Source organism: Drosophila subpulchrella, chromosome 3L (assembly GCF_014743375.2).
Source record: "Drosophila subpulchrella strain 33 F10 #4 breed RU33 chromosome 3L, RU_Dsub_v1.1 Primary Assembly, whole genome shotgun sequence".
Taxonomy (NCBI): Eukaryota; Metazoa; Arthropoda; class Insecta; order Diptera; family Drosophilidae; genus Drosophila; species Drosophila subpulchrella.
This window is the reverse complement of record NC_050612.1, coordinates 4612062-4628673: the sequence shown is the minus strand read 5'-3', so window position 1 is coordinate 4628673 and position 16612 is coordinate 4612062. Positions and strand designations below refer to the sequence as shown.

The 16612-nt window shown below is 36.3% G+C and overlaps 1 protein-coding gene across 2 annotated transcripts; it reads left to right on the top strand.

Moving 5' to 3' along the window:
- The first annotated feature begins 474 nt into the window (after window positions 1–474).
- On the top strand, window positions 475–10637 carry LOC119553299 (protein embryonic gonad). 2 transcript variants are annotated; one of them, XM_037863617.1, is made up of 3 exons: window positions 475–880; window positions 7169–7246; window positions 9035–10637. In XM_037863617.1, the coding sequence occupies exons 2-3, from the start codon at window positions 7169–7171 to the stop codon at window positions 10085–10087; spliced, it is 1131 nt and encodes a 376-aa protein (XP_037719545.1). In that variant the 5' UTR covers window positions 475–880; the 3' UTR covers window positions 10088–10637. The 2 variants fall into 2 exon arrangements, with proteins under 2 accessions (XP_037719545.1, XP_037719544.1); XM_037863616.1 differs by lacking the exon at window positions 475–880 and adding an exon at window positions 2278–3006.
- The last annotated feature ends 5975 nt before the right edge of the window (window positions 10638–16612 follow it).

Below are 16612 nucleotides of genomic sequence, written 5' to 3'. Positions count from 1 at the left end.
ATGGATAAGCCTTATCAGTTCTTACCACAATCTTATAAACAGAAGACATATTTGTAAAAAATGTTTAATATGTAGCTTTACTGCCTTGGGCTCCCTATTGACTATTTAACAGATATCTTTGATTCGATTTTATTTAATTTCTGAAAATTTCTTATCATTTTAGTTGGCCTAGTGTACGGATCAGTTTACAGATCATACCGACTTAACAGGTCTGTAAAGGCGGCAGAGCTGAGCGGCGCAGCATTTGCCGCAGCAGCTGTTCGCCAAACAGGATTTCCTGCAGCAGCGGTGGCCGATTAACAGTTAAGTTTCGCCTTGCCCTGCCACTGTTGAAGACGCACACACACACGGCCGAAGACGCGTGCGCTTTGTTGATGTTGCTGCTGCTGATGTTGCTGCTGCGCTGCAGATGTTGCTGCTGGGATGAGACGATCTTTGAGGCCAGGGCCAACCTGGCAGTCCGAGTCTGTTTGGCGCTCAGAACGACGGCATCGATTTAGTCTCGGATGGACGCTCCGCTGCCAAGCACCGTCAGTCAGGCTTCCGCTGCTCTCTCGCTCTCGCAATCGCCATCGCCATCGTCATCGCCACCGCACTATATCCAACCGATCGCGAAGTTCTTCGGCTTTATGTGCGCCACGTGATTGCTACAATCTCCCTCAAAAGCCGTCGCTATATCACCAGCGTTAATTCGGATTTAGCAAGTGACATGTGAAGAATATATCTGATATGATCAATTGATATTTATCCCGAATTACCCAAAGTGTGTGAAGTTATAAAAAAAACTTAAAAGTTAACATCTAAACAAAAATAAAATAAAAAAGTGGAATTTTTAGGACCTTTAATTTATGCAGCTTTGGAAATATAAATTCTTTCTAAGGTAAGATGATAGCAAATATGATTAAAAGAGATTTTAACAAATACTCAATGTATTGTATATTTTGCAAGTCACATAATGACATATGATATATTTAGGAAATAAACAAAACATTTATTCATTAAACCTATAAGGCAAACCTAATTAAAAATTCATCATACATAAATCCAGACTGAGTAAATAAATAAACATAAACACTTTCCAGGCAAAAAAGGCTTATAAATAAAAAATGTAATTGAATTAGAACCGTTTTGCATAATTTGTCTAAATTAAGTTTAACAAAAACTGCGATATACTAAATGGTTTAATTTAATAAATTACAGCACTTAACATTAAAAATAATTCAAATAATGTTAAAAGAATAATTTATGATAAAAGCAACATTTAAAATAAATCCTACATTAATAAAATCAATAATTCAAATAAATTTCACTGATCAAAGACAAGTCTGAAGTAATAAAAACCACTATGTAAATACATTAAAATTAATTTGTGAACAATAAAATTATGCATTTCGATTAAAGGCAAGACACAAATCAAAAATGATAACAAGTTTTATGTGTGTGCAAAAAGAATTAGCGAATTTACTTTGTAATCAAGACCCAACCTTAACTCCCATGAGTTCATACTTACCACTAAGGACGGCCAAGGAGAACCAGAAAAAGTGTAATAGTGAAGACAAAAGAAGCTCATTGACATGCTCATTAATAATGTTATTGCCTTTTGTGCGATAAGTGTCAAGAAATTACTACAATAGGGGCAGAGAATGGACAAAGTTGGGAGATATTCAAACATTTAATTGTCCAACTGCTGTCGGCAATCAAGCAGAAAAGGGCCAGAGGCAGCGTTTCGACTGGATGATCGTGGATCCTCGATCGCGGAGGATGAAGGATGGAGGTCCTAGGATCGAGGATCGAGGTTGGCGGAAGCAGACAATTCAAACTAGAGCGTGTGACTGCTGAGTGGATTTGCATATTGCGAATGTCCGTCTCCAGTGGCTGGCAGGGCTAATAATAAAGCATATTACCGGCAATTGTCTGCCGAGATCGGAGGAGATTCGGGTCGCGGAAGGGTTTGGATTGCAGATTGTGTCAATGCTCCGGGGTTCAGCGGGCTGTGTTCTTGATTCTTGTTCTATTTTGTAGCGGCTTCAAAATATTTTAGACAATCGTGGTTTGCTTGTTTGAACACCTTTTCTCCCTCTGTTGCCTTTATCTGATTTGGCATTGTCCATCATTTTGTTTGCTTTTAAGGACACATTTTTTTGGGCCCTTGTTTATTATTCTTATTGAGAAAAATCCAAGATTTCTTCCAATTTTTTAGGTCTGTCAACGGCGACTTGATGAGCTTGTTGAGAATGTAGCTGCGACCAACTGATCTGGTTCTTATTGTCTAAGCCGCTCTGAACTTGTCCCCCATCGAGTTCATCTCCAGCTAAACTCGGACTGGCACACAACATTTTGTAGATTTCCAGAGATTAGATCTGAACAATCATCCACTTGGCTTACGATCAATAAGTATTTTCTGTAGCAGTTTAGGTTTCTAATTAATTGTCTGTTTCAGCTCAATGTGTAACATTAATCTTGGCTTAATCGATAAGCCTGTCAGCCAAGATCGTTCCTATGTTGTGATCTGTTGGGTTCGATATACACTTAGAAATGAACAATGGGGATTCTGGTTTTAAATTTGAAAGGAAACGGCATAGGAGAGTCAAATGTTTCGAATTTGCACTACTCTTTTCTGTTCATTGTTTTCCCACAATCCAAGCTGCACATCGAACCAAATAAATAGAAAGATAACATTCACCGTTTGTAGGGGCTCGGCCTGAGGACTTTTAATTAGCTCGTGGCATGGGAATTATGTCCTCCTTCATGACTTCTATTCGGTGAAATGAAGGGGTAACTAAAGATGCTCCCAGAACAAGCCTCTCAAATATGCGTCCGGTTACGTGGAATAGTGGCCTTGGTCGCTGTCGTGATAATGTTAAGATGCTAAAAGGATTGAGATGCCGCCTCTGGATAAAAATCTTCAACTTTATCGCTCAAGCGTGCCGTTCAATTGCATTTTCCTCGGGTTTCTCAATAAGGATCGAAATGATTTGGGACTTTGTGTCTATCTTGGGAGATCAGGTACGACGATACCTGTTGTAATGTAAAGTCGAATTGGCATAGAGAGTACATTTAATAAATATTGACCTCTATTACGATTTGGATAAGCCATTCAAATTTATTTTATGCATATTTTCAGTAAATAGGTTTTAATATCTATCAATATTTGTATATTTATGTTATTTATATTTATAAATATTTTAGCAAAAAAAAGTTTACTATAGTATTTTCTAAATAAGTAATATTTGATCAAAATATTATATTAATAAGTCTACAGATGAACATCATATATTTAGTTCATATATGTCTGATCAGACTCAACTGTTGAGATAATTTTAATTATAAATTTAAATAATCCTTTTTCATAACTGCCTTAACCTTGACGTCAATATGATCCATTTTATTTACTGATCCCATTGAACTGCTGTCATTATAGCCAAACATTCTCATGTTGAACTTCACTGCTTACGGGTTGTTTATAAGTCCATTTTCTCAAAACTCCCCCATTCAGTTGATTTTTTCAGTCTAGATTACCGCTGAAGCTTCACCATAAACTGCTGTTCTGGGTTTTGGAGACTCCGAGGCTTTTGTCAGCAATGGAAGATCTCCTCGGGCTCCAGCTCTGCTTGATGATTTTCCTGCTTTCTGGAAAAGCGCACCGCTGTGCCGAAAATTGTCACGGTTTCGCGGTCGCTGGCGCGCTCGCTGTGAAGGTGCAAATTTAATGTTTGCCAATTTAGCAACGCTCTGCTGTCACCTTTGGTGTCCATTAGCGAGCGTTTATATGCAAAGTGCCGGGCATTGGCAGGCCAGCGTCGGATTTGGCAGCCGGCGGGGATCGGATGGGGCTAACCATTATCACAGAAGCAGCATCACGTTGTGGCACCACCACCTGCTGGGCGCATTTCGCGGAGCAGCTCCCTGCCACTGGCGGCCCTGGTCCAGAAAATGTCCAGATGCGGACACCTCTGTAGAGCACTTAACCTGGCTGGCATGGGGCAGCTCTGGTTCTGAAAAGGGTTATGAAGAATTACAAAACCACATGCGAAAAACGGAAGAAATTGTTTACATCTTCTTACTAGATTTTGGCACATTTTATTGACCTTTTGAAATTAAGGAAATATAAAAAAAAAACAAAGAAAGAACGCTATAGTCGTGGGTCTCAACTATTAGATACCCGTTACTCAGGTAAAGGTAGTGCGAGGGAGATGGAGATATGCATGCAGCAAATCGCATGTTTTCGAGATGGGACACTTTATTTGCTTATAACTTTTTAATGAATGGTCCGATCTAAGAAATTGGCAAGCTTGATTGATTACTATATTCAGAACAAACTCTTGTTTACACTTTTACAAAATATTCAAAAATGTAAGCGCTAGACTGGTTTAAGCGATATGTGGGCGATATAGTGGGGGTGGCACCCTGTTAAAATACATTTTCTCTGCACAAGAACCTCATGAATCTGCATCCCAAGTTCCAACTCAAAAAAAAATTTACCCAAAATTTTAGAAAATCGTCATTGAAATTTCTTTTTTCTAAATAAAACAAAAAATTTTTTCTAAGTCAATTAAATTTTCCTTAAATCAACCAAGCGTTACTAAATAAAGAAAATGGTTACCATAAACTAGAACCAAGAATGTTTTCTATTTTGAAAAAAATAGTAACCTAGAAAAAAGTAAGCATTACCCTAAAATTAAAAAAAAAGACCCTAAAGTTTAGAAAATATCTTACCCTATAATTTATGGCGAGCTTGTCTTGAAGACAAAATAGGGCGATTTCCTTGACTTTAGGATTAATTTTATTTTGAGCGTAGCTTTTTTAGTTCTGAGATTTCAGCGCTCACAGAAACGGTCGAACTGACGGACAAACGAACATGTCTAGTGATCCTGATCAAGAATATACATACTTTCTGGGGTCGGATACGCTTCCTTCTACTCCCTTCTAGTAACCCTTTTACTCTACGAGTAACTGGTAAATTTAACTTTATACAATCAATAGAAACTTTTATAAGTATATCCAGTTATAAAAATGAGTATTATTTTTACTAAAAGTTTTTAGCAAAAAATTCTCATTTTTTTACCAATAATAATTTAAAGTTTAAGATTGTTCTCATTTTCAAAGTAACTATTAAAACATAACTTATACATATACATATACATTAAATAAGATTGACGTATGATTTGGAAAACAAAATATTTTTTTTTATTCTTCCATTTATTATTTATTTGTTTAAGGATATTGCATTTATAATTGCTACGAATTTACTATTTATTTAAATTTGAAGTAATTATGTATTTTTCATAACTAGTAACTAGTTATTAAACGTTCAAAATACAGAAATATATAGCAACACCTTATATGAACAAGATAAATCGTAATTAACTATAAACAAAAAAGATCTCAAATGGAAAACAAGTACCATCTTTTTAAAATAAAGTCCAATACTTTGTTGAGGGTTATAGATAGTCATAATAGTTAGGCAAAAATTAATCCAGTTGATGATATATGCAAATGGTTAAGTTTCTGTGTCACTATAATTCATATTATTTTGATGATGATTTTTTACTGTTTTATTGCTGATTTCCATTTACTTAAAGTGCACAACCTTTTTCTAAAAAACAAGTTTATCAATTTTTAGTCTTACATTAGGAATACTTAAAAAAATTACTCATTTTTCCCAAATGCCCGCACTCTAACAAATGAGACAATAAAATCCCAAGCAGTATCTAAGAATTTATAATGTATATCCATGACAAAATTGATCCCTCCCTCGGATTCTTCATGCTCATTAAATAGTTGACGCAAGATTTTCGTAGATATTTTATTTGCTCCTCGTTGTATCTTTTTCGCTTGACCTTAGGCTTTATGGGCAGGCAAAACAAGTCACTATAGTACGTTGCATTAGATGTGTGAACGTAGTCTTCACGGGAAGTGAGAGAGAGGCATTCTCGGGGTGAAAGAGAGGGTGAGATGAGGTGCAGGGTCTCCTGACATTGCCGCGACCGAAACTTTGATGGTGCAAGCCCAAACCGGTCGCTACGTACCTCAATTTCTATCCACGACCTGTAGCGAAATAAAAAACAATATTCCGAAAAAAAGAATAAAAATAAAGAGAAACGCAGTGGGTCATCGGTTATGCATGTTGTTGTTTTTGCCGCTGCAGTTCTTCTTCTTGCGCTTTTTGGCGTGGCTTTCGTGGTTGTTGTTTTGGCCATGGCCTCGTCTTGATCACAGCTGAGCCGAGAGTCAATGTGTTGGCCCGCCAGCAAAAACACAACCCAGAGAAAAATAATCTGTGAAAAAAGGCATCATCAATAACAAGGACAATCGTGAAGAGGTCGCCGGAGTTGGATTTTTTCAATTAGACATTCGGCAACACGTTGTGGGATGGGGTAACTGGGAAAAATAGCTAGGAATAAGAAATACTGCTCAAATGCAAAAAGTAAAATGCATTAAATTAAGATTCGAAAGTACGCACAATTAATCACAATTAAACGTGTATACATTTCTCCAGGTGCAACTATTATGTAGGTATGTACGTCCAAGTTATTGCTGCAAATCCTTTTTAATTTTCACCACCCAACGTAACTTTTACTTAAAAACCTATAACTAAATTTTTATTTCTCTTTTATATACCTATTCAGGGGTATCGATGAGATAAATAAAAGGCACAATTATAGAAATTCATCACTTCACTAAAACCCGTTTACTTTCAGAATAATTAATGATAACAGCCAATGACAATCTATATTTAGATGCATATCTACATATCTCTTACAAATACATAAAAAAAACCACTTTATGTTAATTTACACTTATTAAATGTAGTCACATTTAAGAGGGTATGAAGTCTTTAATTTCTACGGTACAATAAATTGCTTCTAACTAAACTTGATAAGGCGTCCTAGAATTCAACTTTAATTGAAAGTTGGAACATAGTAAAGGATATCTAGTAAAGTATATCCTTTTTGAGACTCCAATTTAGTCTAGCCTTTATAAAAATTATAATACAACCTTGACAATCTGTTTTTAAGGTATTAAGTACTATAATATAAACATACATAAGTTTCGTATTAACTTTTGTTTGGTTGAAAAAGCGAGAAAGAAAAATAAGTAATACCAAACATATTATAAATGAAAAAAAATAACCATTTTTAAATTAAAATTTAATTTTGTTTTTCAGATGAACCAGCTGTGCAAAGTGTGCGGCGAGCCGGCGGCTGGTTTTCATTTTGGGGCATTTACATGTGAAGGCTGCAAGGTGAGTTTGTTGCTACGCCAGTACAGCAATCCAAATCGATATTTTATAGAATTTAATCCCGACGATTGTGAGAAACTTGGGGGGCTCCATTTCGCACATACCGTGGTCAAAATGTGCAAAAAATGATCTCGATTTTGGCTTTTACTTTTTTACAAAGCGAAATCGAAAACATTATTACTGTAATTAAAATTCAATTCGGTAGATTAATCGATTTTTAATTGACTATAAGTAGATACGTGTGCGCAGCGGACACAATACAAGGCTCACCTTCAAATGGCATGGGAAAAAAGTCTGCGAAATTCAGAGCAGTCCACAGGGCGAGCCGGGCGGGTCCATATATAGAGCTAGGTAAGCCCCAAGGCGAGCACAATTGTAAACTGCAGTCAATCAAATAAAAATTACATGCATATTAGATGAGTCAGCGCAATCGGAAACAAAAGTCCCAGACACCCATCAAACACCACTCAAAGTTGAACTTCAAAATCAACTGGGGGCAAGCTCTCCACCATGAGTTGGCATGGTCACAAAACAAAAGGGAATCAGCTGTTGTATAGAAAATGGATCACGAAGAGTAGTATATTTTTGCCTAACAATTGTTAATGCTGTCTTACAAGTAGTTGGCCAAATAATAAACGCACATTTTGTAATTGAAGCAAGTTCAATAGGTGGAGCATGACAGTGGCAGGTGCAAATAGGTGAATAAAAAACCTGGAGAAGTGTTAAGTGGTTAATCTGTGATCGATTTGCTTAAATTATTTTATTGGACTTAAAACTTAAATTAGGTATGATTATGTATGTTAAAGAAAAAGTGTATATCCAAAAATTTGTATATAGAAATGTATAAAATTATTTATATTTATGATATAGAAATGTATAAAATTATTTATATGATTATTAGCAATAGAAGGTTAATTATAAAAAAGGTTTTTCTTACTTTTTAAAATGTCGAACAACCACGAATTCTTAAAAATTTACAAGGCAATTTATGGTTTTTGGCCATAGTGTTATAGTATTGGAATTGAAAGAACCAGTTTTTAATATATAATTAAATTCCTGTTAGGATCGCTCGGATTTGTTATATTTCATTTTTTTTCGTCGGTCATTTTTCATAAAATTCATAAAATAGCCATTAAAAATTCATTGTGTCTTGAAAATTCTTGGAAATATTCACATATAATCACAAAAAATCAGGGTCCATTGGTGATTTTCTCAACTAATTGCAAGTGTTACTCCCAAAAACTTGATTAAGAAAGCTTACTTTGGTAAGCGAATGATAATGCGATAAAGTACTGATACATACTAGATATTTAGTTTTAAACAGCAAATTATAGACACACACCTTGAAAACCTTTAAATATTTACGTTTAAAAATAATTAAACTTAGAAAAAATATGAAATCAAATAGAAGAGAATATAACCAAAAAACCCGAAGCGTTAATTTCGGTTTTGTTAGTTTTCGGATCATTTTGTGGTGTTATATGATATAGTCGTTCGACTTATGTATATAATATCTACAATAGAAAGAAGACATTTGGGAAAGTTCCATAAAATCAGCTTTAAATCGGAGAGAATTCTTTGCGCAGAGACGAACAGATCCAAATCATATATCTTTAGGGGCGGATTTTACTGCGTTGCAAACTTTTAACCAAAACTTCTATTCCGACTGCAAGGTGTAAAACTAATTGTACAGCTTACTTCCTATTAACTAGCCTGTAATGATCTTAGCCAGTTGCATGCCCCTATTAAATTAGTCATCTAAACTAAAATGCTATTTCCTTTTCTCCGCAGTCCTTTTTCGGTCGTACCTACAACAACATCGCGGCGATAGCAGGATGCAAGCACAACGGAGACTGTGTGATCAACAAGAAGAACCGAACGGCCTGCAAGGCGTGCCGGCTGCGCAAGTGCCTCCTGGTGGGGATGTCCAAGAGTGGTTCCCGCTACGGTCGCAGATCTAACTGGTTCAAGATCCACTGCCTGTTGCAGGAGCAGCAGACCACGACGGGCGTCGCAGGAGGGGGATCAGGCGGCAGTGGGTCAGGTGGCGGAGTGAGCAGTGCGAGTCTGGAGCAACTGGCGCGACTGCAGCAGGCAAGCAATCAGGCGCGGCAGACCTATCAGGATAAGACCAATCCCTGCATCAAGTCGGCCACCGCCACATCGCCCAGGATCGAGGGAGCGGCTGTAGGCACAGGAGTGGGTGGCGCCGCCTCGCCCTCGTTCCTTCAGGCGGCCAAATTCCACCACCATCATCATCACCAGCGGCAACTGAAGCTCGAATCTCGCCTCAGCAACACGCCTAGTGATTCCGGGGCATCATCCGCGGAGGATCCCAATGAAGATGGAGCGACCAGCGTATTAAGCGGGCAGATCACCACACCCTCATCCATCAACGCCTCCAGCCTACCCAAGATGGATCTGCGGCATCCGAATTTTCCGGCCACTTCTGAGCCGGATGCGGATATGCAACGGCAGCGCCACCAGGAGCTGCTCGAGATCTTCCGGAGTCACTCGGAGCCGCTGTACAGCTCCTTTGCCCCATTTAGCCACCTGCCGCCAGTACTGCTCGCCGCCGGAGTTCCGCAACTGCCCATCTTCAAGGATCAGTTCAAGAATGAGCTGCTGTTTCCAACGGCCAGCAGTCCCGAGCTGGAGGAGCCCATTGATTTGTCCTTCAGATCGCGAGCTGATCCCGCCAGTCCGCTGGCGCACACCTCCAATAGTCCCACTTTAAGTGAGCCCGCCGCGGGGAGTCACTGTTTGGGGGAATCCCCGACCTTCGTCCGAAAGTCCACGCCCCTTGATCTCACCCTGGTGAGATCACAAACACTGACAGGCTGAGATCATCTCGTGACTGCAGAATTCGTTCGAGTGCCAAAACAATTTCGAGTACTTTAGTTCTAAGTGTGTACAGAGTATTTAATCAATCTTTAACAAGTCGATGGGTTTTAAAAAGAGATTCGATTTTCGATTTGCGAACGTATTGCAGCGGTTTTCTTGGAAATATTTAATTCATTTTAATTTAAAATTGTCTATTTCGCTTAATATATATGAGATGTAGAACACGTCAGACACAAAGAATGAGTTTATGTAGGTGTTAAGTAAACATACAAATTAAATTATAAAACAACAAAAATATATAAAAAATCTAACAAATACCCATCGACATAAAAAATATATTCTATGAAGTAATATGAAATTGAACAGTTTGGTGCCAGTGAAATTATGTACAAATATCCATATTATATTTAGTATTTTAGCTCAATGACATTAAATAATTTAAAAATAATTAGGTTTATTTGCTTAATATATATTTAAGTCTGTAGCCCAATTTACAAATGATTTTCATTTGATTTCCGATGTAAATGTATTTACATCTTTATTGTTTTCTTAATTTATATTCAAAAATTCTATAAGGATATTTTAAGAATTTTTAATTTAAAGTGTTGTTCTCCCATTGACTTTTGTTTGTTTTATTATTTTTAAATAATTTATTTTCCTAGACAGGTAAAGAACGATCAAAATGTAAAAGAAAAGTAAATAAAAACGTGTAGAATTGAAGTGAATCTTGTTAAATTTTAGTCTACAAATTTTCTATAAAAATTTCTATACAACTGTGTGCAAGTGAGGTGAGTTTGTTAGTAATATTCAAAAATCTTGTTTGCTATTCCTCTAAATCAATTTCTTCCCCTTTAAAGTAATCCCCTCCCGATATAATACACTTATGTCAACGTTTTTTCCAATCCTCGAAATATGCCAAATAGTCCCTTTCCGGTAAAGCCATCAGCGACTTCTTCGATTTGTTTTATCTCCCCAATCGACTTGAAACGCGTTCCCCGAAGTGATCTCTTGAGTTTTGGGAATAACCAGAAGACACACGGAGCCAAATCAGGCATATACGGTGGTTGTCGAACGATATGTGTCGAATTTTTGACGAAATGGTCACGAAGAAATAGTGAAATGTGAACCAGTGCATTATCTTGATGCAAAAACAAAGAGTTGTTCTTGCCCATAATTCTGGTTTTTTTAGACGAATTGCTTCACGCAAACCACGCATAACGCTCAAATAATATTTCTGATCTACAGTTTGGCAGAAACAAAATTAACCTTACTTTTTGCCAGTAGTACTATTTCTCTCTCTGCAAGCTGACGTAAAAAGCTTCATTTCACTGACACATGACCAAACTTTTTCTGACCATCTACAGCAAAAATTTGTTCAATATAAAAATACATATCAACAAATATATATGTATTTTCAATTCAACTGTCACGGCGTCTGTGTTTACGTGTATATCCATCAAGTGGGACCAGAAAATCCTGGCCAGTCAATGCGTTATTCATTACATAACAGTGCGGGCTGACATATTTCCAAATGTCAGGCTACCTAGATGTTGACTATATAAATGTAATTATGACAAGCCAAGACAGATGACACAAGTTTATATCAGCTCAACGGGAGAGCAAAGACTTGAACGGCAAAAAGAGACCAAAACAAATGACTTAGGAAACGAACTCGAACTGAAGTCGGCTAGAGAAAAAGAAAAAAGTATATTGCTAAATGGGTGAGTAGTATTAAGTAGAAATGGGTTATAAAAGAGATAAAATTATTATTTACATATAATTTTCCTTTAAAAGAATATTTATCAATAAAAACGCGATTATTAAAATACGATTTAGGATAAGCAGTATTTGGAAATATGACACCTGGACATTTATTACGATGTAGACTAAAGGTTTGTGTCATATTGATTATTTGCCACCATTTTAAGCGGGTCCTACAGAGAAACAAACACCCATTATAGAGCCAACCTCATATGCATATACATATCTGCTGTCGTCTACCCATCTTCGCTGATTTATACACCTTAAACACTTCATTCCACTTGCGCTTAGCCATCACTCAGTCGGAGGTGTGCATATATACGAAGACATAACTCTCTTGATTGGCTGTGAAACTCTCGAATGGCAATTCACACGTCTATTCGATGGGTCTATGTCTGTCGGTGTGTTCGGGAGAGTATCTTTGGGAACACGCCCCCGGAGAGCAGCCTGACAAAGTGAGATACAAAGCTGAATAATCGCACGACACACGCACAATTAGCCGCGCAAACAGTAGCAGCTAAGCAGAAATAATGCTCGGAGCGAAATGAATACACCGATGGCCAGGGGATCGGAATCGGGGGACTGGAGATCGTGAGCATGAAACATCGACTCGCGTGCTCAATATGCTTTTAAAATGCATTTATGCACGGTGATGGGGAATGGGGCGCCGAGATACAAGTGGCCACTGGTGTAGATGCTTGTTGCAGATACTTTCGCAATGAGTTTTATTGGTGTCGTCGATAGAGATCTACCGATCGAAGAAATTGCCCCGGGCAACAAGGGATACAGATCAAGTTAACTTATACTTTGTTTCGGCTTAGGCCCCAAAAAGTCACAGACCACCCAACTTATGTAATACAATACCTGCTCCAATAATAATCATAACATTTTGTGACGATTTACGACGGCTGAACTTGAAGCATTCAATAAAATTAGAAAAATAAATAAATCTATGGCACAGGGAGAAAATGAAATCAGTTTACAATCCGATACAGACACAGCGGGCGAGCATTTACAAACAATGAAATTCAATGCAATAATTCAAGATTCAATTGAATTTTAAGTACGCCCAGAGCCGAGCTTCTTTTTGTATCCGTAACTAGAAACTGACGATAAGCTGAGGCCAACCGACTGTCAGTCAGTCAGTCCCGCCGACGGCAATCCATCTCATCTCCGTCCGTCTGCCTCTGTGTCATTTTGCCTGTGTGTCGCGCACGCGCATAAACTTTTCAGTCCCAAGATTGAACAATCGAAGGCGTCGTCTTTCTGAGCCAGTTAGCTCCTTAAGAGGGAATTGGCCCCAAAACTAAGACAGTTTTTGTGTGTAGGTTAAACAGTAGCTTGCATTTTCATATTTGATGAACTACAGAGATGTACTTATTTTCAAAATACCTAATGATAACCGATTACTACTGTGAGTCCCACACAGTATTTCAAATAAAAAATATCTCTTATTAGTTTAAATTTAAATTTAACTTTCCTAATTTCAATTTCGCATAAGAAATTATTCAAGTGAAATGATGCCTTAAAACTGTGATTTGAATGACAATAAAGCAAATTTAAAGAATTTGTGAATTCGTGTATTAATTTATTCGAGAAGAAATGTTCTTAAATGCAAAATAAACGTACTATGGAGTTTGCTTTTAGAGGTAATGCGGCTATCAATATATATAAAATGTAGTTTCCATTTGTTTTTCAAGACGAAAATTTAAATTTAGCTTATATTTAAAATCGATGGAACTGATTTGAGAACTACTTTTTTCCGATTTTGTGGACTATCAATAAGTAGTGACTTTCGACCCAAAATATTATAATTTCCAGAGATATTTATGACCAGTTAAGCGGAACAGCGTACTTTCAGAAACAATCTTGTGTTATTTGAATACAATATTGTGGTTTACTCTCTGACTAACGAAAGTAATTATAAGAAAACAAAAATAGTAAGATGTACATCTACCTACAATTTCCTTAAATTTAATGTTTAATTTTATTTCTAAGCCCCAAACAAAGCTGCTCAGTCCGTTCCGTTTAAGAGCATTGAAGTCCGACACCAAAACCTCCGATCACCTTGCCGCAGTGAAATCGCTGAAAGATCAGCAGCAAAACGCTGCAACAAGAGTTCAGAGTTGTCAATAAAAATTAATTGCAATTTTATTGCCACAGAAGGCAGCTCCTGCATACAAAGAACTGAGTACGCATGGCTCTTGAATGCTCTTTAGGACATAGGGGATACCACACCATTTAATGGAACTTAAAGCATAAGCAAGAAAAAATATAAGAAAAAATAAAAGATATAAGTCAATTTTTCTACGCGGAAATGTCTTACAAAAAATATTTATATTTTAAATTGGTTAGGGTAAATCAATTGCAGCTTAAAGTCTTTACTTTTTGTTCACGTAGATTTTTCCGTCCAGAGATCCAAGTGACCCAATTTCGCAGCCCAACACAATAAAAACAAAGGCAAAACAATATTAATTCAATTTTGAGCCGACTGATGCTGCAGGCACCTTAAATGTTAATAAATGCATAACACGTGCGTCCCAAAATGAGACCAACAAACAGCTGTAAACTGGACCCATGAATACAACATCGTTGTGAGTCTGAAGTCGAACTTCCTCCTTCTTTACTAAAAAGCCTAAGAGTATGCATCAAAACATTTGCTTTTATTGTTACCCATACAATCTAAATCTCAATCGTAACCGCACAGCGGTAAAAAAATAGGTGGAAAGTCTCACGCTTTCCAAATACCCTTGATCCTTCTGGTTGCGAAACTCACGTTAATGACAAAAGATTGGGAGGGGCTGAGGGTGTTTGCCAGGAGAGAGAATGACAATTTATACCAGCTCCCTTCCCCATGGGAACACGCGTGGCATATTGGGTATATACGTTCGGTCTCCAAAAATGTACATCTTAGGGAACCGCTGGCGAACATTCCCCCTAAGTAGTTTACAATAAGAAAACACTTCAAACTATGTTTAAAAACATTTATAAAAACCTAACAGCAAAAAATAAATGTGATATAAGACGTTAAAAAGGTACAATAAAATCCTAGTTACTCATTCCTAACGTAATTTGTCTAAGTACCTTAGCTTAAAAATTGTGGACAGAGGTTTTATTTTTGAACTTTTTTATTGATTATTCATAAACAGTCTAACGATTTCTGTATTAAAATGGTATAGCCTTGAGATCTCTCAAATTTTGGCTTATGTATAACACATTGTTGTACAAACTCTTAATCAACAAACAATAAAATTTACCATGCAGATAGTTTAGTAACTATACAAAATTTTACTTTACTATTATAAATAGTTATCCTAACGTAAAATCTTCCACACAGAAGTATGCAACAAAAACTTTTCACATTTTCATTGATGTGTTGTTTATAATTCCCAGCTGGGTCTAACGTCTTGTACATCTAGTCTCCCAAGCAAAACTTAGAAAAGAAAGGACGAAAAATTATTGAACATTCGATTAAATAAATACTTACACTTTCTTCAATCAAGCTTCTCGCATTCAAAGGTATTTTCTTTCACAGCGTGTCGAATGAAAAGTTTTAGAAAGTGAATTTATTGAGTCGAATGTACAATCATTTTTCGTCACAAAATGTTATATCAAATCTTTTGCATGTTGAAGGTTCGATCGTCACGACCCCTTACCTCGTTAAGATGTGTTTTTGATTGATCTCAGAAGTTTTTGTTTTAAAAAATTATTATAAAATGGGAGTTATATTCTCTTTTGATTCGCTTTTTCATATGAGCTATGGTATTAGCGTTGAAACCAATATATATATTTCCGTTGGCAAGGCCCAGTCGACTTGGTTACTGTATCCCTTAAGTATATAAACCGTTTTATAATAAACTTTAAAAAAGTATGTGTAGTTACATAGATATCAGAAATGAAACCTACAACATTTTTTTTAGTCTCAATAAATTAAATTAAATTTTTCTTGACAAAATTCTAAATGTATTCCTTTTACTGAAAAAGTATCAAATAAAAATGTTTGCTCATTATATAAATGTTGCACAGTTTTCGGCCATATAAGCCATATAAGTAAGCATGAAATGTTTTTCATGCTGCACTGAAACGGGTTGCTCTTTGTATCCCTCAAACGGTATCCAAACGGAGATTTTTATTACAAAAAGTTTTATATATAAAATATAAAATATATAAAATAGCCAAAAACTGTTAAAAAATAAAAACTTTAGGCTTTTACTTGAATTAATTACCTTTTCAGCAACATTTAGCACGTATCTGTAGCATTATTTGTTTAGAAACTATAAGCCTTTAAAATCTAGCTATTTTTTTGGATTTCCCGCCAAATGTACGGGTTTATTCAAAAGTCGTATCTAAAAAAAAGTTTTCTATCACGAGCTTTGTAATACACCTATAAAGTCTTCAGGTCCCCAAAAAACAAAAAAGGGATTCATGCAAACAAAGAAAAATGTTAGTTTTGTAGTCACCCAAAATCTTGATTTTGGAATAACTTTGAACGGAGCAATGGATTTTAACAAATGACTTATTTTTACCACTTGTTGGTTGATTTCTCAAAAATACCAATCCGATGAGTAGTTTCAATTAATCAGTAGATGATTTTGTACCAATGTAAGTTAACTTGGGGAAACTAATTTAAAAAGTCGATTGATTTAGAATAAATTTGAAATGTATACCTATCTTGATGTTAATGCTAACAAGTAAAGTATAAAGTAGACGTGTCGATTGTTAGCAACACAGGAATCCCCGTAATATTTTGAAACAATTTAATGA